General features: G+C 35.4%; 1 protein-coding gene across 4 annotated transcripts in view; it reads right to left on the minus strand.

The window, feature by feature from the left end:
* The window catches only part of LOC125649380 (uncharacterized), a 50,037-nt gene extending 23,558 nt beyond the window's left edge, over positions 1-26,479 (minus strand). For 3 of the 4 annotated variants that reach the window (XR_007360680.2, XR_007360679.2, XR_007360681.2), the window contains exons 1-10: positions 24,395-26,479; positions 14,439-14,599; positions 13,720-13,945; positions 11,167-11,531; positions 10,793-11,018; positions 9,529-10,694; positions 8,651-8,882; positions 5,837-5,956; positions 5,489-5,599; positions 1,717-1,834 (exon numbers count right to left, since the gene is read on the minus strand). Coding sequence is in view for 1 of the 4 variants with exons in the window: in XM_048876895.2 (XP_048732852.2) it covers positions 1,717-1,834; positions 5,489-5,599; positions 5,837-5,956; positions 8,651-8,882; positions 9,529-10,694; positions 10,793-11,018; positions 11,167-11,531; positions 13,720-13,945; positions 14,439-14,599; positions 24,395-24,422 (2,753 nt within the window). In the remaining 3 variants the exon portion in view is untranslated. The remainder of the gene's footprint in view (positions 1-1,716; positions 1,835-5,488; positions 5,600-5,836; positions 5,957-8,650; positions 8,883-9,528; positions 10,695-10,792; positions 11,019-11,166; positions 11,532-13,719; positions 13,946-14,438; positions 14,600-24,394) is intronic. The other variant, XM_048876895.2, reaches the window with a different exon arrangement.
* Between the last annotated feature and the right edge of the window lie 930 nt (positions 26,480-27,409).

Raw genomic sequence — 27,409 nt, forward strand, 5'->3', positions numbered from 1 at the left:
ATTGGTTACAATTAAAAAGTCGACTGTATAAACAGGTTACAACCAGATGTTGACTGTATAAACAGGTTACAACCAGATGTCGACTGTATAAACAGGCTGCAACAGGCATTGATCAGAAGTATACTTTATAAATTAGTTACAACCAGACGTATACTTTATAAACAGGTTACAACCAGATATCGACTGTATAAGTAGGTTACAACAGGAAGTCCAGTTTATAAATTGGTTGCAACCAAAAGTTGACGATATAAACAGGTTACAACCAGATGTTGACTGTATAAACAGGTTACAACCAGATGTCAGCTGTATAAACAGGCCTTGATCAGAAGTATACTTTATAAATTAATTACAACCAGACGTATACTTCATAAATTGGTTACAACCAGAAGTCGACTGTATAAGTAGGTTACAACCGGAAATCCAGTTTATAAATTGATTGCAACCAGAACTTGACTATATAAACAGGTTACAACCAGATGTTGACTGTATAAACAGGTTACAACCAGATGTTGACTGTATAAACAGGCTGCAGCCAGAAGCATACTTTATAAATTAGTTACAACCAGACGTATACTTTATAAACAGGTTACAACCAGAAGTCGACTGTATAAGTAGGTTACAACCGGAAGTTGTTTGTATAAATAGGTTACAACCAAAAGTCCACTGTATCAGAAGTCTATTATGGGAAAAATTTTGCAGTGAGAAGTCTACTGTATGGATATGTTGCAATCAGTAGTCGACTGCATAAACTGTTGCAACAAACAAAAATCCACTGTGTAAACACATTGAAACCAGGAGTCCACTACAAATAAATTGCAACCAGAAGTCGACAGAATACAACAAAAAGTTTCCTGTCAGAATATGTTGCAACCAGAAGTCGACTGTATCAACAGGTTACAACCAGAAGCTGACTGTATAAATATATTACAACCAGACATCGTCTGTATAAACAAGTTGCAATCAGACGTCCATTGTATAAACAGAATACAACCAGAAATCCATTATGAGGATATATTGCAGCGAGAAATCTACAGTGAGAATAGTTTGCATTTAGTAGTCTACTGCATAAACAGCCTACAACAGGAATTCCACTGTATAAATAGGCTACAACCAGAAGTCGACTGTATAAATAGGTTACAACCAGAAATCGACTGTATAGATAGGTTGCAACCAGAAGTCGACTTGTATAAACAGGTTACAAACATAAGTAAACTGTATAAACCTCTTACAACCAGAAATCGACTGTATAAACAGGTTACAAACAGAAATTGACTGTATAAACAGGTTATAAACAGAAATTGACTGTATAAACAGGTTATAAACAGAAATCGACTGTATGAACAGGTTATAACCAGAAATCGACTGTATGAACAGGTTGTGACCAGAAATTGACTGTATAAATAGGTTATGACCAGATATCGACTGTATAAACAGGCTACAACCAGAAATCGACTGTATAAACAGCTTACAACCAGAACTCGACTGTATAAACAGGTTATAACCAAAAGTCGATTATGTAAACAGGTTATAACCAGAAATCGATTTTAAGAAGACAGTGAAACAAGAATTCAACTGTAATGTACAAAAGATAAATTCATGAAAAAAACTGCAGATCATAATTTCAGGTTCTTCATCAAATGTTTAAAATCGAGATTGATACTTTTCTCTTTTTCAAGATTATCTATTTTAGAATCAGCAACATTGAGTTTGCTATACCTGAAGAAGAGTTCTGAACAAATCAAGTCTGCGAGATCCCCTACCCATCCATCTCTACAAACGGGGAGCTCCTTGTTGTTGTAGTTGATAAGTAACTCTGAATCTGCCGTCAGTAAAACTGCCGTCAAAGAAACAGGAAAATATATACATTTATCATGTTTACTCCTTTAACCCATTACATGAATTCTAATTATTACACTGTTTTCCTACGCCGTTTGTGACGTCACAAGGGGGTGTAACATGTGATAAAAAGAATCTCTCATTTTTGTGGTTTGATTTGATTTATATTCAACTCGTTGTATGTTTCCTATCTCCTCACCAAAGCTCGGGGATAGAAAACACATCTCTATGGATTGCCAAATTAACATAAACTCAAACAAGAGGTACTGTGAGCAATGCTCACTAAGAATACCCCCCGCTTACCCCAATCTCCCAAAGGGTGTTGGTAATAGGTAAAACTTCAGTATTATGATCCAAAAGGTATCTAGGAACACAGCATCTCCATGCGATGAAAAAAGCCGTTAAAGAATTTAAATGGAAACCATATTGCTACTTTGATGTCCAGTGCACGTGACCTTTGACCTTTTGACCCCAAAATCGATAGGGAACATCTTCATCCCATGGGTAGTCCATATGTATGATATGGTGACTGTAGGTGGAAAGGATAACGCTTTAGAGCCCGGAAACCATATTGCTACTTCGATGTCCAGTGCACTTGACCTTTGACCTTTTGACCCCAAAATCGAAAGGGAACATCTTCATCCCATGGGTAGTCCATAAATATGATATGGTGACTGTAGGTGGAAAGGATAACGCTTTAGACCCCGGAAACCATATTGCTACTTCGATGTCCAGTGCACTTGACCTTTGGACCCCAAAATCAATAGGGAACATCTTCATCCCATGGGTAGTCCATAAATATGATATGGTGACTGTAGGTGGAAAGGATAACGCTTTAGAGCCCGGAAACCATATTGCTACTTCGATGTCCAGTGCGCTTGACCTTTGGACCCCAAAATCAATAGGGAACATCTTCATCCCATGGGTAGTCCATAAATATGATATGGTGACTGTAGGTGGAAAGGATAACGCTTTAGAGCCCGGAAACCATATTGCTACTTCGATGTCCAGTGCACTTGACCTTTGACCTTTTGACCCCAAAATCGATAGGGAACATCTTCATCCCATGGGTAGTCCATATATATGATATGGTGACGGTAGGTGGAAAGGATAATGCTTTAGAGCCCGGAAACCATTGCGTCTACAGACGGACGGACGGACAGACAGACAGACGGACAACCCGATTCCAGTATACCCCCCCCCCCCCCACAACTTGTTGCGGGGGGTATAATAATTGAAAATATCTTCAATTATTTGAAGATATAATCAATTCAATTATTGTTCTCTTTGATTGAATTAATACTTAATGCTTTCATCAAATGAATTAATGCGCACTCCAATTCAATTATTGCTCTCATCAATTGAATTAATGCGCGCATCAATTGAATTAATGAGAACAATAATAGATTTGAAGCGGGCATTAATTCAAGTATTGCTCTCTTCAATTCAATTGATGAGAGGATCAATTTCATATAAATATTGCTCGCAATAATTAATTCAGAGCTCGGTATAATTTGATGATCTCTTTAATTCAATTGAAGATATCTTTAATTATTTACAATGCTTTTGTATAAGGAATCAATGCGCGCATCTATTCTTTTAAAGAGAGAAACAATTCAATTAAAGAGATCATTAATTCAATTGTGGATATGTTGAATTGAAGATTTCTTTAATTATATAGTTGCTTCTCTCTACAAGAATTATTGCTCTCTTCAAATGAATTAAAGATATCATTAATTCGATTGAAGAGAGCAATAATTGATTTTATCCTCGCATTAAAGCAATTATTGCTTTCATCAAATGAATTAATGCGCGCGTCAATTCAATTATTGCTCTCATCAATTGATTTAATGCGCGCATTATATCAATTATTGTTCTCTTCAATTGAATTGTAGCGCGCATCAATTCAATTGTTGATATCATTAATTCATTTGAAGAGATCATTAATTCAATTAAAGAGCGCATCAATTTTAGCTGAAGAATTAATGCTATCATCAATTCAATTAATGCGCGCAATAATTCAGAATTGAAGATATCATTAATTATTTGAAGAAATATTTAATTAAAGTGTTGCGCGCATCAAATGAATTGATGATATCTTCAAATAATTGAAGATATCTTCAATTATTTGAGTTTACGTTAATTTGGCGCTCCATACATCTCGTTGAATATAAACCAAATCACAAACCATGGGAGATCCTATATGTATTTAATACATGGTATAATTTTTCATTGTTTATGGTTGTTCTTTTAAAAGTCTCATTCGAGAATGTTTGGCTTGCATTGAGACGTCTGTCAGTGAAGTGCCAAAAATGCTTTCCTTATTTGAGGCTCAAGGCCGTGAGAATTCTTTAACGCACCAACGCCTACTGGGACATGGGACCTCCCTTTTTATCGTCATATCTGAAAGACCTGCACGAGACTTCCACATCCAATGGCAAAGGAACAGTTACTACCCATGTTAACGTCATAGCTTTGACACGGCGTCGGTATTTAAAAGGTATTCAATGTATACCCAAAGGATAATGAACAATTTTGAGGGATTTAAATGAAAATAAATGTTTATTGCTAGATAATGATGTAGATGAAATTTACATGAGTGGTAAAGGATTAGAAGCTGGCCTTTTTTCACTTGAGACTTTTTGAAGTTATCTGCCCTTTATAAAAATAAGAAAATCAAATTTTCTAAAAATGTGTGCCGTAAATGATTAATTTTATTTCATGTTGTCATAGGGAGGAAGTGTATGTAACTTTCTACCAAGAGATTTGTATGAAAACATAATTTCTTTTTAAAATATTTTAATAAAACATCCTCTTCCCATAGACTTTAATGTAAAATTCTAGGTGAAATATTTCAAGCATTGATCCCGTGGGGATCCGGGTTAGAATAGATCCTCAGTATCCCTTACTTGTCGTAAGAGGCGACTAAATGGGGTGGTCCTTCGGGTGAGACCGCAAAAACTGAAACCCCATGTCACAGCAGGGGTGGCACGATAAAGATCCCTCCCTGCTCAAAGGCCAAAATTTTGCAGCCCTTCACCGGAAGTGGTGACGTCTCCATATGAGTGAAATATTCTCGAGCGGGACGTTAAACAATACACAATCAATCAATCAATTTTACTGCCCTTCACCCGCAATGATGATGTCTACATATAAGTGAAAAATTCTCGAGCGGGATGTTAAACAATATTCAACCAACCAACCTAAATCAAGCACTAAACAAAATTTTGATTCTTATGGTGAATTATTTTTATTTGATGAACCCCTTAAAATGACACCATGATTACCAGAATCCCACATCCATTTACTAGATATGAAATATGCATGGTCGTTATGCATTGAATACATTAAGAATCAAACCCGGGAGCCAAGCAAGTGCTTTATAATCTTTACATAATTTTTCAAGAAGGAAAATAATTTCAAAGAAATGTGCCTTAGGTAGTTGAATACTTTTGTATCGTATGAACATACTGTAAATTAGAAAATTCCGTTGGAAATTAAATTTCGATAATCATTTGAAATGGCATGTATCATCAACAAATTAAAACCCCAAACAAATGCATTTTTAATCCATAAAATGTCACGTCAACGAAAAAATAAAAAACAAACTACGAAATTATAAATCCGCGGGAATGAACATCCCGTTCCTTACTACAATCCGTTTCATCCTCTTGTCCGGAACAGTCGATCTGGCCATCACACCTTCGGTACGAGGATAAGCATTCTCCATTGTTACACCTGAATTCCTCAAACTGGCATTGTCCTGAAAAGTAAAATTAGATTCTTATAGACCAGTCATCCTAATTTTTAAAATGTATTTAAAAAAAGATAACATGTTGTATGTTCTTTCGGGGTATCGTATTTCCTATTATGAAAATAGTCGGTAAATTGAAAATAACGACAATAGCAAGGTCCATGAATTAAAGATGCAAACAAGGAAGAACAAAAACATGCACAGATTATTTCTTACGTAATTTTTGACAATACACAACAAACCCACCGCAGTCTTGTTCGTCGCTTTTGTCGGGGCAATCTACCTCGCCATCGCAGAACCATTCAGCAGGAACACACACACCGTCCAGACAACGCTTTTGTTCGAGCAGACACGGTTTTCTTTCGTCTGGAAAGGTAATATATGCGCCTTTTTGTACATGAAATTAAAATCATTCAACTACCGTAAGATGATTTTTAATTTCCATTAAGAAGGCGGTGATTGTTCCCAAAACGAGCTGCATTACATAAAGAGTGAACATTTTCAGAACATAATAGGGGTATCAAATGTGTACTGTAAACCAACATTTTTTGCGTGCAAGAAATTTTCGCGAGAACCTTGTTCATATATCATCATTCATAAATCGCGAAATAAAGTCGTCGCGAATAAAAGTTGGTTTACAGTACCTTGATTTGCACGTCATTGTTGATATATTCAATAATTCTGTAACTTACAGTTATAAACTAAGAACTATGCATGATATGGGTTTCATATGACCCCTTGTGATTATTGTAAATTTTCAAAGGTTCCTTTCATTCGTTGAAGGGAGTATTCTCAGTTTTCCGATGCGTGTTATTCATTTTTTTTAATGCAGGCCATTCTAAAATGGGACAGCATACATACATGAATTTTCCGAAGTGTTTTAAAATTTTGATGAAAAAGTAAACAGTTATACAATTATTTTCTTGAATGTAAACATAAATTGCAATGGAATTGTGTCTCTTAACAAAAGGTAATTTTCCTATGTTTTCGAAATAGAAAAATACAAGCATTGTTCAGAAAAATGCGAAGTTTCATTTCAAGAAACGGCGCAAAAATTATTCTACATATCACTATAGTTTTGTCATACAAGAACCGAATATTGGAAAAAATTAAGCACATCGAACTATTTGTAGGACAAATTATCTTTTTGATAACATTTAAAAATAAGTGTTTTGGAGATTAAAGAGCATCGTATGCAGCAGAATTATCCAAAAGCTTCTGCATGAAATAATTTTTGTTGTGACCTTCAACTCGACTAAACTTGGATGAGAATGGGTTAAAAGATCCCTAAATTTCACTACCATATAAAAGCACAGGAGTAATTGTGTGGTCAAAAATTTGTATAGCTACGTTAGTTCCAGGATTGTGAAATATAAAGTGTGTGTTCAACTTAAAGTAAGCTTTCATTGCTTTTTTGTACAATTCCGTTTATGCAAGAGTGAAAGATCCAGAAGTTGTGAAATGAATTCCCAATTATTTGTATTGTTGAACACAGTCAATTGTGTCATTGTCAAACATGACTTTTCCCTGAATAAATCTGCCAGCCTTGTTAAAGATAAGTACTTTGGTTTTAATGGGATTTACAGATAAGCACCAGTCAATACAAAACTTGTTTAGATTATCAAGTCGTTTTTGAAGACCTTTTAGTGAAGTAGATAGAAGTACAAGGTCATCAGCATATAATAAACAATTAACAGACTGATCATTTAGAAAAACACAATCACTGCAATCTTGGAAGTAATTGGGCAGACCATTGATAAAGATTTTGAATAAATTTGGGCTTAAATTATTTCCTTGTTTCACTCCTAGTGTTAATGGCATTGAGTCAGTAACAAAATTGTTGCATCCAATTGAACTAATGCTGACGCCAGTGTGAAATACAGTATCAAAGGCTTTCTGAAAATCAACAAAACAGGAATATACTCTCCCATCTTTGGAGTTACAGTATTTATCAATAATTGTTTTTAAGATAAACATATGATCAGATGTTCTAGCAGCTTTGGTAAATCCCAGCTGACAGCTAGTAATAACTTTGTTTTTAGTCAGGAATTTTTCTAATCTTTCATTCAGAATACAATTAAATAATTTATCAATTGTATTAGTAACAGTAATTCTTCGATAATTGTTAGGATCAGATTTGTGTATGGTTGTGATATAACCTGAAGTCCACAATGTAGGGTAGATGCTTTGAGAAAAACATAGGGTGACTATGTTTTTAGAGCAGGGAGAAGTACATGGTTACCTGTCTTCAGCATATGATTAGAAATATTGTCTAACTCAGGAGATTTGTTATATTCTAATTTTGTTAGAGCTGCTGAGATTTAAGCTTCAGTAATTGTATAATCAAGCTCATTGAAACAAATGTTGTTCTTTTCTATTTTAGAAAGTTTAATATTCAATTCCTGTAATCTATGATGAAACTTTTCCTTAATGCTGTTTAGGTTCCTGAAATGAGAATACCAGGTTGTAGGGTCAATATCAGAATTGTTGACATTTTGGTTTTCATCTTCTTGAAGATGATTAATTAGTTTCCAGTATTGTTTTGGGTCATTGTTATGAAGGTTTTCTATTTGATTCAAAATTGAATATTTGTAATCTTTTCAATCTAAAATATCAACCTTTGTCAATAGCGATAGTTTACCAAATTTATTATTTTATCATGTGAATAAAATTCCCCCAAAAGATATATTTCTATCGTGCACAAAGTTTGATTTATAGATAAAGATTTTGCAATAAGCTAATGACATCACATAAGGATGGATCTACCTTAAGTCATGATTTGGCAAATTCTATGGTCGTTATACTGATCTTATTTGCAAATACAACCTGTCATCAGATAGAATGTTGTCTCATGTGTAGGCCGCTTTGGCATACTGATTTGTATAGGGGATTACTCCATTTATCTGATCAAGTTTCAGGGATCACACTCTACTCTTTATGTTGTATTCTTTATAGAAATAACGAGATTGAGCACTGCTCATTATCTTCACTTTTTACATATAAATCCTTGTAGAGATTACAAAGAAACTTTAACGGCAGATGTTTAAATTTGATGCTTACTTTGTTTCTCCACAATATCCACTGTTAATATAAAACCGCTTCCCTGTACGAATAGATCTGACTTAAACAGCAGGTGCATCTGGGTCCCTGGGAATGTGAAATTCGCCGGTAGTTCATTCCCACAGTATTGCTTAATCATCTCTCTCTGCGTTCCATTGTACATTGTTAAACTGTCGTGTTTACAATTCTTCTCGTATTCGACATCGAATTTTTCAAAATTTATTTTTATTTCCTATAAATACAGAGACATTTGTTAGTGTGAAATCAGCATTATTTTGTGGGGGCCCAATTTGAGTAGATTTACTTACTTTGAATTTACAGCCCCTAGAATTATTATCTAGCATTAGTTAAGGTTGGGTTTTTTTTTTTATAAAAACAAAATAATTAAAAGAAGCTACAAAATGATTCCCCATGAAAACGAGAAATTTTAATTTTGTTCCTGGCGCTCTCGGGCATTACTTGGTTAATTTAAGACTCGATTTCTACCGTAAGGATATCTGGAATTTTAGTTTCTTCAAGTCATATTGCTTTGAAAACAATGTCATAAAAATATTGAAACCAAATACTATGTTGCCGAATGTTGATTTTCACATTTTGATTTCATCTTTTATTTTATGACACATTCTAGAAAAACCAAAGGTCCGTGAGAGAAAATGGCAACGGTGGTAACTTTTCACTCTTTATATCTTAACAACGGTGGTAACTTTTCACTATTTATATCTTAACAACGGTGGTAACTTTTCACTCTTTATATCTTAACAACGGTGGTAACTTTTCACTCTTTATATCTTAACTTGGTATGCATACGCTGATTCCACAACGTGTTCATCTGTGCTTTAAAATTAAACAGAATAAATTCGCCTTTTGAAATGGCCTACCTGGCTGTCTCGTGCGATGAAAACCCAGGAGCACTGAATGTTAACTGGATATAGACTTTCCGTGTCAAGTCCTGGCGACTGGATAACATGTTTTCCTAAATTGGAGACAACTTTCTCTATTCCAAGGCACTCCATTGGAAGAATTGAAGGTGACTGGGTTGCTGCACCGGATGCCATAGAAGATTGAAGCATTGTTGATGTTTTCATAGTAGACAATTCAGCAGATGTGGTAAAAAATGTTCTCGCTGTTATTGTCGTTGTTGATATAGATGGTGCTGCTGGCAATGGGGATGGAAATGCATGATTTGGCGCGCTGGATACATTTGATGAGATAGTTTTAGACTGAATGGTTGTCGATTTATCACTAGATGCAGCCTTAGAAACTGTTGTTGTTGTCGTCACCGTTTTTTGTGTTGCTTCCACTGTTGATGATGTTGTTTTCATCGTTTCCATTGATGACGGTGTCGAGAAAACAATTGCCTTTGATGTCAACATTCCTAATATAGAGGAGTGTGTTGGTTTTAAAGATTTCATGGGAGTCATTGTTAAAATTTCTGTTGATGCCGCGTCGGATGGTGAGGAGGACATTTTCAAAGTTGGAGTTGTCGGAAGTGGTGGGGCTAATGTATTTGTTGTTGTCAGGGATGATGGTGTTGTCGTGGTTGTTGTTTTTGGTGTTTTGTTCTTTGATGATATTAATGATGACTTTGTAAATAGGGTTTGAGGTGATGAAATGATTGTTGTAAGTAAAGATACTGTTGTTTTTCTTAAATGTGAAGATGATGTTAGTGCTGTCGTTGATCCTGTTGTTTCTGTTGCTTTTCTGGTTGCCATTGTACTGTTTGTTGTTTTTGCTATTTTTGTTCTTGTAGTAGTTGTTGATGATGATGATGATGACGACGACGAGGGATTTGAGATTAGTTTGTTATCATTTGCCACAATAGTTGATAGATTTATTTTTGTCGATGTTGTCTGGCTGGGGACTACTGGAGTGAATAATTGTGTCAATAAATGGTTTGAGTTGGAGGTAGTTGTTGTTGTTGTTGATGTGATATATTGTACATTGGCTTGGCTGGTTGGAGTAGTAATTGAGGAGCCTGATGTTGTACCAGACTTACCATTCCGACGAATGGTCAACGAAGGCAAATCCGTGGTACTTGTGAGGTCTGAAAAGAGAAAAAGAGAATAATTGTGCTCCTCTAACTGCAAACGAATCCGTAATTTTGGGAATATTATATGCTTTTAGACAATGGAAAAAACTAACCATGATCAATAAGGATTTCAAACCCAGCTGCGGGTATTATATGATCGGAATGAAACTCAACATAGATGGAGTTTGAGGTAGAGAGGTAGACATTTGATTGATGTTTTCCGCAAAGGAATACAATAACAGGTGATATATGTAACGGGCCATCCCGAATAACAAGTCTATCGTATACACACTGGGGATGATACTCCATCTCCAAGGTTTGTAGACGGATCCTTAAAATCTGAAAACAGTATCTACGAAATATACTAATGTTAGCATAGCAAGATATAGTTGGCATACTTGTAGTATGACAACATATCATTACTCTAGTTATACAACAGACAGCATTTTAGAACCAAAGTATTGAACAGAAAACAAGATATATTTACACTGCGTTTTGTTGTTGCTATTGAAACCGAACAATGTACGTTCACAGGATATTTGTTGCCTGACTGAAATCCCGGGGAAAACACCGCGAGCTTCTCATTTGCTTTTAAATCAATATGATAGACATGTGGCTGACACATTTCAATCTTCATGTTTGTCACTATACTAGAACTAGAACTGCTGGTATGACTGAGAGAAGAATCAACGATTGTAACAAAGTCACTCTCTCTTGAAGAAGGCGATTTGGTTGATGTAACCGGAAGTGACGTTGATTTTAACGGAAGTGATGTTAATAGCACATCGTAAGGAGATGTTGAGACGGAAGATATATCCACATTTGTGTGTTCGGTACTGCCCTTCGGATTCCCTGAAATTTAAAGCGAAGAATTTTTTGTTTAACAATGTTTACCTTGACGCTAAGAGGTTTGAAAGAAAGGACAACCCTGTAAATCTATGCTATACCAACAGAACAGTTTCAATTGCTGGCGTGAGATTAGAAGTATGTAACATACGATAACTGATATTTCTGCGTCTTTTCTCCACTTGTATTTTATGTCTTAATCAAAGATAGCATATCATTAGCCGATTTGCTGCTGTCAATAAAACAAACGCAAATCACATTTTATTGTAAATTAATAATCAATTTCTAAAATCAAAACCACGAATTCCTTCCGTTATGTGGCTATTAGCACAATAAAGAACAGACACGATTATGCAGTGTTTCGAGATTTGAAATGTATAGATTTTTTGCTGCAAATGTTAATTCATACATGACAAAGCCATGATAAACGTTACGCCAAATTTCACGCCATTTCTTGTATTTTGGGGTCTTAATTCTTCAATTTGCCACTAAAAAACTTGTGTTTATTTATAAAAAAGCGCACAATGCATTGAAAAGCATCTACTTTTCTATCATTGCTCTATTCATAAGAGATAAGCATGTGTTAACAATATAAAACATGTTCTTCAACGCAGACTGTTTGCAGAAATGAACATGGTACAAAATGGGTACCTTTTTTTTTTCATCGAAAATAATCCGGGAAAATTTGTAATAATTATTTGGTCGAAGTTTAAATGGATTACAAACATTTTTTTTTATACGTGGCTTATATAGATATCTACACATGTACTATTTGAATTCAATCAAAGCAAGAGGCCCACAGGCCTTGTCGGTCACCTGAGTACTAGTGAAAAAGTATCACTACTCCAAATCTAGAAAAACTTTCCTGTTCTGAATTCTAAAGTTCAGCAAAAGTATAAAACAAGATGTGTTCTTAAAACTTCAATGCCCTCAAAAGTGCATACACTGATGAAAGGCTTTACATGATATGATAGGTGTATTAACATTAAACGATATGACTAATTTGGACCCATCCTCAAAACCCTGGGTTGTGAAATTCACTCTTTTTTATACACCCTTTTCTGCTATTCCTATGTATGCATTTGATTTTTTTTTTTACAATATCAGCAAACTTACACATAAATACTATATACTAAGTTAGGCCCCACCCTGGGGTCCGAACCCCTACTCCGGGAATCACCAAATTTACAATTTTGGTAAAGGACTACCTGCTCTTTCTAAATATTAATTTAGTATTAATAACACTAAAGAAGATGCTATTTAAGTGTTTACACATAAACATTATATAGTAAGTTCGGCCCCCACCCTGGGGTCAGAACCCCTACTCCGGGGATCGTGAATATTACAAGTTTGGTAGAGGCCTTCCTGCTTTACACCACTATGCATTTAGTTCTTATTACACATGTGCGGTTCTAGAGAAGAAGATGTTTGAAAAATCTTCAATTTTGGGCAGTTTTTGCCCTGCCCCTAAGACCCCAGGGGAACAGGAATCCTGAAATTTACAATTTTTGTCCACCTTGTTCTAAAGATGCTTCATACCAAATTTAAAAAGAATTGGAACGATAGTTATCAAGAAGAAGTTAAAAATTTCTATTGTTCACACATTTAATAACTGAACATTTTTGGCCTCACCCTAATACCAAAACCCCTACCCCTGGGATCATCAAATTAACAATTTTGGTAAAAGACTACCTGCTCTTTCTAAATATCCATTTAGTTTTAATTTAGTATCGATAGCACTAAAGAAGATGTTTATTTAAGTGTTTTACACATAAACACTATTTACTAAGTTTGGTCCTACCCTTGTGTCAGAACCCCTATCCCGGGAATCATGAAATTTACAATTTTGGTAAAGGCCTTCCTGTTCTACATCACTATGCATTTAGGTTTGTTTGTTTTTGTTGTTGTTTTTTTGTTTTTGTTTTTATTTACACGTGAGTGGTTCTTGAGAAGAAGATTTTTAAAGAAATACATCAATTTTTACCCCAAATTTAATACCCCTTAGGATGAAATTTACAATTTCCGGTCTCCTTTACCTACAAATGCGACATACCAAATTTGGTCAAGATTGGCTCAGTAGTTTCTGGGAAGAAGTTGTTAACGGACGACGACGGACGCAGATCAATAGCAATAGGTGACTCTGGTGACCTAATAAAATTGAAAGGTCACCTGATATCATTTCCACATTCCTTACCGATGTGGATCAGCTGCGCTTTGAACCCAGGTCTAGTCAGAATGGGGTCAGAGTAGAATACCACGCAGACTTTCCCGGAGTCTGAGACCACGTGTGGGGGGAGTGTAGTGCCGCAGTACTTTATGCCATTGGTCCCTCCACATGGACCTGAATGGACTTTGACGTAGTCCCACTTACAGGTCGTGTCACTCTCCACATCAAACGACAGGAACCGCATTTCAATCTTCTGTATAAAGTGAAGAAGATCAGCTATTCATCTTAAAATAAACAACAAGTAAATTGTTTTTGATATTCTTTAGCACTATTAGTGTATACCATCACTATAACGCTTTAGTTATCTGTTATAACTCTTTATGTAATGATAAAAGCCTTGAGTATTTTGGAATATATTCTATACCTATTTCTGGATATAAACAAAGAGAGAGAGAGAGAGAGAGTTTGTAAAAAGAATTCAGTATTTGAGAGAGAGTTTGTAAAAAGAATTCAGTATTTGAACAGTAGATATATCCAATAATAAAAGACATAAAAACTCGAAAAACATTTCACTGCTTTCGGCTTTAATGCTTTGTGTTTCTTGGTTTATATATATATATATATATATATATATATATATATATATATATATATATATATATATACATGTATATATATATATATATAAATCAAGAAATACAAAGCATATACAATCATATAGTACAGTTGTATTGCTACATGTATACCCCGTGATAAGTAGAGATGTCCCATGTGCATAGGGTATTTGTGGGGTAGTTGTGTCCCTCCGTGAACCCTGGCGTACTGATGAATTCTAGAGTATCATCTTGGAGCACGATAGCCTGTTGGCATAGTGTGGAAGTTTTCACTATCAAAGTCAATAGCAAATCTACAAAACAGAATAGTAGGAACATATCGTAGTGCAACTTAAGAAGAATTTCTGTGACAAGACTTACCCCTAGAAATGTGAAAACTTGTGTAACATTTTTTTTTTTTCAGATTTGAAATTATTTTATTTTTTCAAAGTTCACTATAACAAAACCATGATACTTTAATTCGCCTGTTTCTTACCCCTTGAAATGTGGAAATTAGTGTAAAATCTTTCAGATTTAAAATTGATTTTTTTTTTTTTACCAAAGTTCACTATAACAAAAGTCATAATAATTTGAATCGCCTGTTTCGGCATTACTCATGATGTGGCGTCAGAAATGACGCTTCCTTAGTCTTACATACCCCAAAATAGAAACATACTAGACATTTTTAATTACTTCGATAACATACATGTACATCAGAAAGCACTCTATAATAGTAAAGAATACTTTGCTTCAAAAAATTTCCAAGCATATTTTTGTATAGAGTTGGCCAAGTCTCCATTGTGAACGGAGTAAATTATGTTAGTACATATTCGTGTTTAAAGTGTTGTGTAAATTAAAATATAGAGATTTGACCCACTCTGTGAAAAAAACTTTACATTTTGTATACAACTTTTGTCGTATGATCAAGAAAAATTCTAAGTCCATGTCGGGTGATTAGCTTGAAATAGCCTGAAATTAGGAAATTCTTCATGAGCTGAATAGTCGGGGGTGGTATAAAAAACAGTCTCATTGAATGTTTGGACAGGCCCACATTGCATATTGGTGGTTCGAGTTTTGTTTGTTTTATGTCGCGTTGAGGATTTTTTAAATTCATATTGAGAAATCACTAGTTATAGGTAAAGTACAAATTTAAACCTATGCTTAGCGCTTACGGCCGAAGCAGTGAGGGTTCTTTAACGTGCCAACGCCTGTCGTGACATTCGAAAGACCCAGGATTCTCACTTCTAAATGCTGAGCGTTTTGCGAAGGAGCATTCAGATCTATGTTTACATGTACAACTGTGCGTCTGAGGTCATCGTCGCAAGCCACGGCTGAAACGTACGCTCCTCTTCCCTTTCACCCGTGGCTCTCTGCGTGACAATTTCTTCGTTTCTCATAAATATGCATGACGTGATTCGGCCAATCGCTGAGCTTCCGAGCAAAACTGAATGCAGTTATATTACTCTGACCAATTAGAACGCTTGTTCTTCCACTAACAAACGCAAAATCATTGTGTACACGTGTGTTTAACATTGGCAATTATGAATGTGCATTTATGAGGATCATAATGATGTTTTTCTGTCAATAAGAATAGGCGGTGAGAAGTCTTTATACTACCGGGTGTTTCTAATGAAATATTCGGAGAGACGACAAGTGTTGTGTATTGGTAGTTACCCCCCCCCCTTACCTCCCCTTGGAACAAGTGGACATATTTAAAAAATAAACCGCGAAACTGTACAGATGTCATTGATATGTAGGATTTTTGTTTACTATAATTTCAGTGCAAAAAGAACACGTTTTCATCGCCACATCCATAATAGCTGTTGCTAACGGATTACGTCATTCTCGTCATGCATATTTATGAGAAACGAAGAAATTGCCATGCAGAGAGCCATGAGTGAAAGGGAAAAGGAGCTTACGTTTTAGTCATGGCTTGCGACGATGGTCTGAGGTTTGACTCAGTCATGGCACGAGAGGGGCTCGAACTCACGAATTCACGGATACGAAGCAAACGCTATAGCACTGAGCTACCGCGACCGGTTCGGTGGTTCGGATACCGATTTTTCCTACCTATATTTTTTCATGAATTCCTAAATTTACCGTTATTTTTCTCTAGTAATAGAACTCAACATTTTTCTTTGGCATTTTATACTAAGTTTACTCCTACATTTGGATCATGCATTCTTAATGACGATCACAAGTAATTGATTCGAACATGTGGCTAATGAATACATTTGACAAATATGGGGCCTCTTGTGAAGTATGGATGTTGTGTAAGTAAACAACAACTTAAAGGGAAGTTAAAAAGAACAATTTCAACAACGCTAAAGAATTTACTTGAAGAGAAAGGTATCGAAGTTCATGACAAAAGTGAAATATGCGACCAGTGTAGACTGTCTAAAAGGCAGTTCAGTACACACAAAAAACCAACCAACGAATCGGGTGTCTGTTTCTGTTCCATTCTGCGGGGAAATCTAACAGCAAATGTGCGTTTTGTAACTCTAAAGTCGGTCTTAGAATTGTACTAAAAGAGGCGCGAATTAATGCAGGGCTGTGACTGAATTCCTAAAAAATCAGAGAAAAACTGGTCAAAAGGGGAGGAAACCACCTTACCCTACCTGGATAAATTTCATTTTCTGTCACTTTTTCGAAAATTGAGCCAATCAAAGGATTTCCACTGAAAAGAGGAAAAATCACACTCGCGCAGTAATGCGGTATTTCAGTACCGTTAGGTTGTTGATTGATTGATTTTGTATTGTTTAACGCCCCTTTTGAGAATATTTCACTCATATCTAGACGTCACCATTGTCGATGAAGGGTTGCAAAATTTAGGCCTATACTCGGCGCTTCTTCTGTGACACGGGCCTCGGTTTTTTTGCGGTCTCATCCGAAGGACTGCCCCATTTACTAGTAGTCGCCTCTTACGACAAGCAAGGGGCACTGAGGACCTATTCTAACCCGGATCCCCGGGGGTGGGGCACTGAGGACCTATTCTAACCCGGATCCCCGGGGGTGGGGCACTGAGGACCTATTCTAACCCGGATCCCCACGGGACCGGTAGGTTGTAAATACTGTTCAAAACATTAGTTGGGGGGGGAAATGAATGCCAATCAAAGCATCAATACTGTGGCATTCAGAAACCACTATTCCACTTTAACATCAGAGCAGATAACCGATTTACTGTTTAGACTTAAGTCCTAGGTAATATTCAGTCCTACGCGTAGTAAAATTGATTTTGATGTGATTTGCGATGAGGATTATTAGGAATTTCTAAATATAGTTTTGAAGACCTTACCTCTTCAATCATCTTTTTGTAAAATAAAAAAAAATAGCAATAAAAACTACAATAGGCATTAGTCAGTTTTCAAGTTGAAATCAGGACTCTCGAATGGTATGCTTGCAATGTTATGTGGATTACCCAGCAAACGTAAGGTGTCCGAAATCGTCAAACGTGCTCGTGCTTGTGTTGCTACGGTTAGAGATTGTATACCCCTTAAACATTTGATTCGATCATTTGACAGGTGCAATTTGGATCTTAAAATATCTTATTTGCGAACAAAACACCTTTTTTATCATTCCGGAAAAAATCACAAAAAATCCGTGAATTTTGATATATCTCATAATGAGTTAAAACTGCTTCTTATTTTCAGATATATGAGAACATGATATGAAATAATGAATTCTCAAGAGGGGGGGGGGGGGCTATGTATGACCACTATCGTGGATTAGATTCAATGTTTTGATTTTGTTGATACAGAAAAAAGATCGGTATTTTTAATTAGAAGGGGGAGTAAAATGATAATCAGATTATGTTTATTGACCTATATCCGGGTCCTTTACACACACACACACACCAAAATGCTGTGATATTTATATTCACTTAAAATGATTAAGAATTTTAAAAGTTGCTACTGTTGTATTCAATGTAATCATAAAAGGGGTTCCATGATCAGATAAAAGTCGTGTGGATATAAAGGGTTGGGTACATGAAAACCGAATCCAGTTTACTGATAAAAAGTATTTACACTTAACGTGATTCATATTGCTTTATTTGAGAAATTGATTTAACAACAAAGTGTTTCTGAATTATCACATACAATTATGCTTATCATGCTCATAAACTGCGAAGAATTTTATACACTAGCGTAATCTAAACTGTTGTTGTAACCTAATAACACACTTTTCTATTAGATTTGATTTTATATCACTTGATTTTAATTTGCTTGTTTAGGAGGAATTTTTAAACCAAAATAATAATAATAACTAGACACGAACTCGTTGCGAGGAACGAGTACGTCTTGCGTCCGCTTTCTGAAGATATAAGATCTTGATTGGGAAAATTCAATTAATGAAGATCAACTATACATGAAAGGAATAAGCACCTAAATAGAACGATAAACACGTAAGAGATATGATATATCAATTTTCTTATTCGATTGTTCAGGGGGCCAGCGAGCCTGTTTCTTTATATTGTTACATATATCTTGCTGAGCTGAACACTTTCTAAGCAATATTCAATATCATAAGTTTCTCGAGATAAAAGTTATTGATTGCGACACCAATCGGACTGTTCAGACAGGCCATGAGGTCCGTAGGCGTTTTTATTGATATCATTCGAAAGATCTTGCAAAACTTTTGTTTTACATGTCTTATCAAAAAAAAATTCAAGATGAAAGTTATTGATTGCGACTTCGATTAGACTGTTCAGACAAGCTATCAGGCCCGTGGACCTTTTCCTTGATATCGTTCGAAAGATCTTGCAAATCTGAACAACTTTTGTTCTACATCTCTTATCAATGTTTCTCAATAAAAAAAATTGATTTCGACACTAATCAGACTGTTCAGGTTAGCCATGAGGCCCATGGGCCTTTTTCTTAATATTTTTCGAAAAATCTTAAAAAATTAAACAATTTTTGTTCTACAATTGCATATGTCTGATCAAAAGTTTTTCGACAAAAAAGTTATTGATTGCGACAATAATCTGACTGTTCAGGCGAGCCATAAACCCATGAGCCTTTTTCTTGATATTGTTCGAAGGTCTTGCAAAACTGAATAACTTTTGTTCTATATGTCTTATCAAAAGTGCTTTGAGAAAAAAATATTGATTGCGACAATAACCCGACTGTTCAGGCGAGCCATGAGGCCCGTGGGCCCTTTTCTTGGTACTGTTGGAAAGATCTCAATAAACTGTACAACTTTTGTTATAATATGTCTTTACGAAATATTTACGAGTCATAATTTAAAATGTGCGAAAAAATCGGGAGCTTTTTAAACTTAATTTTCGGACATAAGCAAGCTTCGAGGCCCTTCGACCGATATCAATGAAATTCTTAACATGAGCACAGATACATCTCGTCTACTATCGCTAAACATTTCAGCTTCCTATCTTGAGTGGTTTTCAAAGAAAAGCTCCGGACAACAAGCCCTCTGAAAAATCAAAAATCGGCTATATATCGAAGCGGAAGTGATTTCATCAATACAAACTGTAATTTTCTCTTATAACACCTTCACACTCACGGATTTTTCTTACGAGTCCTTACGGATCTCCGACTCGTAGTCAATCGCAAGCATTCATAAATCACTCGTCGGTATCCGTTAATAACTCGTCACAACTCGCACACACTCGTAAGGATCCGTGAAAGTAGGGGCAAATTTTTTGACATGTCAAAAAAAAATTCACGATTGTTCACGGATTTCATTTTCCGTAAATAACCCGTAAATAACTTGTAACAATCTGTAAGTATCGTAAACTGGTCACAAGAACACGTAAACTGCTCGTAAGAATCCGTAAAACACTCGTAAAAAGTTTTTTTTTACGAATCTTTGCGGTTAGTTTACGATATGTTACGGATAGTTTACGGATTATTACGAATGCCTAAGTGATATTTACGATTTCATTCGCGTCGGGTTACAATCGCTTTACGGATTGTTCAGAGTTATTACGAGCACTTTACGTATATACACGATTACTTTACGAGTACTACTTAAACTTTACGATTAAGGAAAGGTATAAAAGCTAAGCTAAATCGTAAATTTCCGTAATATACTCGTAACAATCCCTAAAAAGCTCGTAAAATGTCGTAAATTGCTCGTATTTATCCGTGTTCATCGGAACAAATCGTAAATGTGTGCCGTAAATGCATCGCAAGAACTCGTAATAAACCGTAAATGGCCCGTAAATACTCTTTAAACAGCTCTTTAAAGTGCCTAAATCGTAACAATCCGTGTACTTTTACGGATTTGTGGAATACGTAAGGATCCGTAAGAAAAATCCGTGAGTGTGAAGGTACCATAAGCGAGACCAATATCTACCATCCTTGAAAAGTTCATGGAAATACGTCCACGCGTAATCAAGTAAGACAAAAATAATAATGATGATATAGAAAAATAATAATAGAGAAAAGGAAACCGATGAATAACAAGGTCTTACGTTGAAGACTGAAGACCCTAATAATAAAAATCGGGCAGAAAGTCACGTTATTAAAAAATGAAGTATATTGCTCAGCTAATCAAATTGCGTGTTACATATTCATATCAAACCTCTCTGGTGTAGCACACTCCTTAAGTATATTTTTTTACTAAGGGAGATTAATCTTTTTTGTATAAGTTTGCATAGCGAGGAAAAGGTATGAAAGATCAGGATTGATTGGTCTTATTTATTGATTCAAGTTTTCAAAAGTCGCGTCCGTTTGATTGTGAGAAGAAGAAAAATTAAGAAAACATTTAACCATAGGCAATCTAATTCAATCATCTGTTCGGGTACCTAAAAATGATTTTAATTAGACTGACAATAAGGAAACCATGGATTCTCTGATTAAATGGCCCGTTTTTAAAATAGGCCATGGTAAGGGAAAGTCAACAGAGGAAACATTGCATTCTCTCACCAGAGGGTGCGATACGCAAGTTTTACTTTAAACCGGTTCCCCGCTGATTGGTGCTACACACAAACAATGGGTACTTTGGTTAGCCCAAATGAGCCGATTTCATTGGTCAGTTGATTTTTATGTCTCATTAGAGAGATTCCGAATGGTACAGTCGTTGTAGTCCAATCGTAACTACTCGGCTATTTCCGTAACCGCAAATGAACCTCGTATGTGGATCGACGCCATCAGAGTTGGTTGTTACGTATACATAAACGTAACTTTGACGTCACAGTCGTACGTTACACTATGAAACGTGAACTTTCAAATGCATCTAAGATATTATACACATCTAAGGTATTGTACCACTATCAATTTCCACTTACATGTTATGTATTAGAGTGAATAAGACGTTAATGATACCAAAACTGAATCTGTGGTGAAAATATAAATGACATATTATTCAGGGATTCGGTTCTGGCCTTTTAACTCTCATCCACAGGCGCGCTTCCGGCGAAGAAATGCATCGATTTGATGCAATTCTTGCGCCGATCCACGTCCGAGTCTTCTTACCGGTTACGGAAAAAGACGAGCGCGTGATCCGATTGGTTGTAGTCTAGTTATGACGTCAAAGTCTACTGCGCTACGTTACGAAGTTTCGCGCTTCACAGCCCTACTTCACTGTATATTCGTAACGTAGTGTAGTCGACTGTGACGTTAAAGTTAGCGTCGTTGTTGTTTTGAAAGTAGTCTCGTGCAACCAGACGCTCTGCTTTTTTCGTTAGTATCCGAAGAGCAGCGTCGGAGATAAACGGAGACAACCGAGTGTCTGGTTGAACGAGACTATTTTGAAAGGAATTCTCGTTATACGCGGGAGATAACGATACAGCCCAAATCTCAAACTTCCGCCAGAGTTCGTTTGCTCACGTTGGTGACGTAATGAGGCCTCGACGGGAAGTTTGCCCAAATCCTGGCTGTCAAAAATTGGCGCTTACCGAGGTCAACAGGGTACCAGTTTAGTTTTACTTACACCTCCGTCAACGCTTGGAATCACGTGACAATATAATCACATGATATAAACAGTAATTCTCGTTTTCTTCCCTTCAAACGTTCTGGCAATCGATGATACGTCAGGCTCTTTTCATAATCCACAGGCACATTTTAAAAATACATTTTTACCATTTAGCTGTTTGTCTCTTATTGTACAATTTTAATTGCATTTTTAGAGACCTTTCTTACTTTTAATTCCATGTTTACATTAAATTTCCACCACGTGGATGTCCTATATTCATACGCAAAATATGAAGTAGTTCCAAATTTTGGATCAGGAAACAGCGATTTTAAACAATTTACAGTAAGCATCAGTTTGATTGCACCAAAAGCATTTCATAATATGACTAAATATTTAGTTCAAAACATATATGTTGGATATTAGACACTTTCTCAAGATTTCTGTAAATTGAGCGTTGACAGGGGAATAGTGCGAGTAGCGCACGAAACTCTGGGAAGAGAACCATCAACAGAGGAAACATTGAAGATGTATAACAATTCCTCTAGTGCTGACCAGATCAACAGAGGAAACATTGAAGATGTATAACCATTCCTCTAGTGCTGACCAGATCAACAGAGGAAACATTGAAGATGTATAACCATTCCTCTAGTGCTGACCAGATCAACAGAGGAAACATTGAAGATGTATAACCATTCCTCTAGTGTTGACCAGATCAACAGAGGAAACATTGAAGATGTATAACCATTCCTCTAGTACTGACCAGATCAATAGAGGAAACATTGAAGATGTATAACCATTCCTCTAGTGCTGATCAGATCAACAGAGGAAACATTGAAGATGTATAACCATTCCTCTAGTGCTGACCAGATCAACAGAGGAAACATTGAAGATGTATAACCATTCCTCTAGTACTGACCAGATCAACAGAGGAAACATTGAAGATGTATAACCATTCCTCTAGTGCTGACCAGATCAACAGAGGAAACATTGAAGATGTATAACCATTCCTCTAGTACTGACCAGATCAACAGAGGAAACATTGAAGATGTATAACCATTCATCTAGTGCTGACCAGATCAACAGAGGAAACATTGAAGATGTATAACCATTCCTCTAGTACTAATCAGATCAAATTAAAAGGGTTAGAAAGTGAACATTTGTTGATACATGCACTCGTAATTGGTAGACTTACACCGCTTTATCACCCAATAATGTCATTTAGTAATCTGTTCTCGTCATTTGTTCAGTATGGATTGGAATAATTGTAGTAGACTGTTGACACGATTGGACTACTTATGTCTTTATAACGAATTGTGACGAAAATGTTTAGCACATCTTAACATTAATATTCAGAGAAAGAGAGAAAGCAAATCTGATTGAAATAGTGTTTGAATATTTTAAAGTACAAATCGACAAATCGTCAATTACAGTTATTTGGTACTTTTAAGAACGCATTTAAAAAAATTGCTCTACAGAATTTCATTTTCTCAATCAAAAAGTTATTACTAACTATTCGAAAATTGGCTATGAGGCTGAAAACAGCTGGGGCATTACATTATACATGTAGTTCATATAAGATTTTATAGATGGGGAAATTTTCCTTTTCATTAACGAACGTACTGAACACATAACAGAAACGTTTCATGTTTGTAAACAGTCTGCTATTTAAAGAAAGGTGTGTACTACCACACATACACACGGCATTGTCGGCTTATATGTAATCCTCCAATCTTATTTAATTTTTTATTTTAATCGGTATTGTGATATTCATCAGATGTAATCGTTCTACATCTAACTGTGTCAACAACCTTGATTGATAGAAATATCCACTAATATATACTATATTTAAATTCCATAGTAAATCATTTCTTCTAACTCAGAAGACCCCTTTATATGCCTGACTGTTTTATTTATCTATAAAGACTGATGGCTTAATTCGAATAATAAAATACATATTTGCATTTCTAATCATTTTTCTTTGAGGAAAGCGTTACTTTATAAATGATATATTTATACAATTCAAAGGTTGAAAAACCAATGTTTTGATTTATAGAAAATTTGAATTATCATTTATATCTATGTTTTTTAATTTTATTTATTTTTTGATATTTTGATGCTTAAAATGGATTGCTGTGTATTTGGTCACCATTACAGAGTTTGTGGTACAGTATCCATTTAGCGACACTACTAAATCTCTAAACAGATGTTGCAAATTAAATGATAGCTGTATATCTTACTTGTTACAATAATCCTTGTTTCCATCATTACATCAGATACTCGTTCTCAGCTCCATACTGTCCTTTATCCGTCGCTGTTAGAGGGAGAGGCAGTTAGATCCATACTCCACACATAACAACTGGCTATAATCCCCTCTACCGGTACTACATGTCAAATTAACCTCGTTCTGTTCAGTGTGGATATTGTTTTTTATAAAGCGTGGATATGATACAAATACAGGTAGCAAGCAAGGATTCGCGTCATACATTTTTTATAATCCCCATTTTCACACCTCAGTTGTAAAATAAGATAGCTAATGGAAAAATATATACTTTAGATTTAATACTTTGCATTGTGTAGTATTTTAAATATGTGAGTTTCTTTTCTTTGAATTAAAGATTTTCATTATTTAAGCTACCGTGAAAAATGTTTATAATCAGACTGACATATTTACTGGTGTTTACTGTTCGCTCCTTTACACAGTGGGAATTCTAAACACCCCCAAGTTTTATTGACATAATATTCTTTAGCATTGAAATATCAAAATATTCCTTACCTGGGTGGCATATTTATTTTCTTTGGGAAATAAATCCGTAATGAAGATTTCAAAATCAACGACGAATGAATTGATACAATTTCTAAGACTGAACTTGAAGGTAAAGAAACAGATATATACTCTCCCCATTCCGCCATTTTAACCCAAATGAAAAGCATTGTGAAATTATTCAGTCTAACAAAGAGGCCGATGTCCGATGGCAAGGTATATTGTATATACATGTATCTGTTTTAGCTTCAATTTTTCGTTTTTATAATCAAATGAAAGCGACAGCATGTTGCTGGACGCAAGAGAGAAAACAGAGGTATATATATCATTTTATCACTGGATGGTGGTATATTCAAAATTTTAGATGTGAATGAAAATCCATAACATCTTCGTCATCGTTGTTCACCTCTCACCTGGGTATTTACTAAAAATTAAGATACTTCAAATGGAGATTTATTAGATGTATTCTTTCAAAAGGCAAATGGGATATGCTTCGTGTACTTTTGTGTGGGTTAGTAATCTATTTTGGATGTGACTGTACATTTTATACAAACTGATTTGATATTTTTTAAATGGTTTCTTTTAGATTAGTACAATTTTAGTAAAGAGATATTTAAATTATTTAAAAGTGACTGCACTTGGACTCACTGGGTGAAGGAACGCGTTATAATGCCTTACAGGTGATATTTTTACGCACTAAAAACCTTTCCCATCAGGTATTTGCCACACTGACCTATATAAAATATTCTATGGTTAATATTAAATATAAAAATCAAGAAAAAATTTTTGTGAACATATGGTTCAAGTAGAGAATGTATTTATACATGGAACATTACTCTATACAACAAGGCTAAACAAAAATCAAAATCCAATTAAGAAAAAATGATTAATTAATTGATAAATATAATTTATGATTGAATTAATAGAACCAAATGATGAAGATAAAAGTGAGTGTGATGAAATCGTATTTATACATATGAATTGATTATGATGTGAAGGTCATCACTGCTTTGTTGACAAGTTGTATATGATCAATTAAAAAAGGAATTTATGAAGCATAGATATATATAATCCTGTCATGTTCTCTTACGATCAAGCAAGTTACATTTCCCCATATTCGTATGTCAGATTTAAACTGATAATTTAAATGATATTTACCTTTATAATTTGCAGCGTGCGTCCTGCTGATAGTCTGCTGATAGTCTGCTGATAGTCTGAACGGCAACGCCCCTTGTTACTTACAGCAGTCCCGCCAATATCACATCCATCAAAATCGGAATTAACTAAGAATGGCAAGAATGCATTGATTTGATAAATTCTTATATTCTTAATGAGTTTGAACTAAATACATCACATCGTGAATGTTTAAATACAAAATAGTTTTTATGTCCTCTCTAAAACTGCGTGTGGATGTGTGCGTGCGCGTGTGTGCGTGCGATATGACGCGATTCATGAAGTATAACCCATGTATTCTCAAATGTGAAATTCATTTATTAGATTATATACAGAGAAGTGCAACAGTGCATTGCATGCTAAACATTCGGGGTGCATGCTGCTACGCACCAAAAATGTTGACTGACATAAGTAAAAATATATTCAGTCTCAAAAATAATTTGCACCTAATTATCGTATATTCTACCACGGTCATTGCAAAGATCAAAGGAATACTGCGGTCATTATTCTGCGATATACCTTCATACGTAATGATACACATCTCGCTTGCTCTTCGTGTTTTACTAATACAACGATAAAGTTGATAATTGATAATCATAAAAATCAATCAGTATATGTTGCAAAACAAATTTATAAATGACCGAGGAACATTTGCCATTCAGTAGAAATCAATCTTCTGCATTGTGAGATCGATACACAATTAAATATATCGCTGCACAGGCAAGTTACATGTAATCCTTTTACACATGCGTGTAGTTTTCTTGGACTGTGTATCAAAAGCAGTTGACATTATCCGTCAACATCAAACTAAATACTAGTACATGAAATATTTTTCAAAATAGATCTAGCATACCCTTACTATCTCACCTTCATCAGCAAAAATGTAGGCCTAGTCTGTTTCGGAAACTGCCATGATGTCACGGTGACCTAATTCGTAGCTGTATAGGTAAACGATCGGATGTGTACTTCTGAACCAAAAAAGTTCTTGTTTTCGTGGATGATGCAGAATAACCCCCGAGGTTGGGAAATATTGTTTTGAAATACAAAAGCCAAGGCGTTAAGGAAGTTAGCTCCTGATCTTTTGATCACAACTGCGCAGGATGCTACAACTAAGTATATTTACTGGTTCAATACTGATCTCATTGGTGCAAACATATTACACATCTATTACTGAACCCTATCCAGTTGAAAAATGTTGTGTCAATTCAAGTTTTTAAAGCGTTCGGCAGGGACTATATTTTGTGGCGGAATGCTCAAAAAGTTCTAAATCTGCATGATATTACAGTTTCTGTTTCGTCCAATATATCTTCTATTTTTA

Source organism: Ostrea edulis, chromosome 1 (assembly GCF_947568905.1).
Source record: "Ostrea edulis chromosome 1, xbOstEdul1.1, whole genome shotgun sequence".
In the NCBI taxonomy this organism is placed as follows: Eukaryota; Metazoa; Mollusca; class Bivalvia; order Ostreida; family Ostreidae; genus Ostrea; species Ostrea edulis.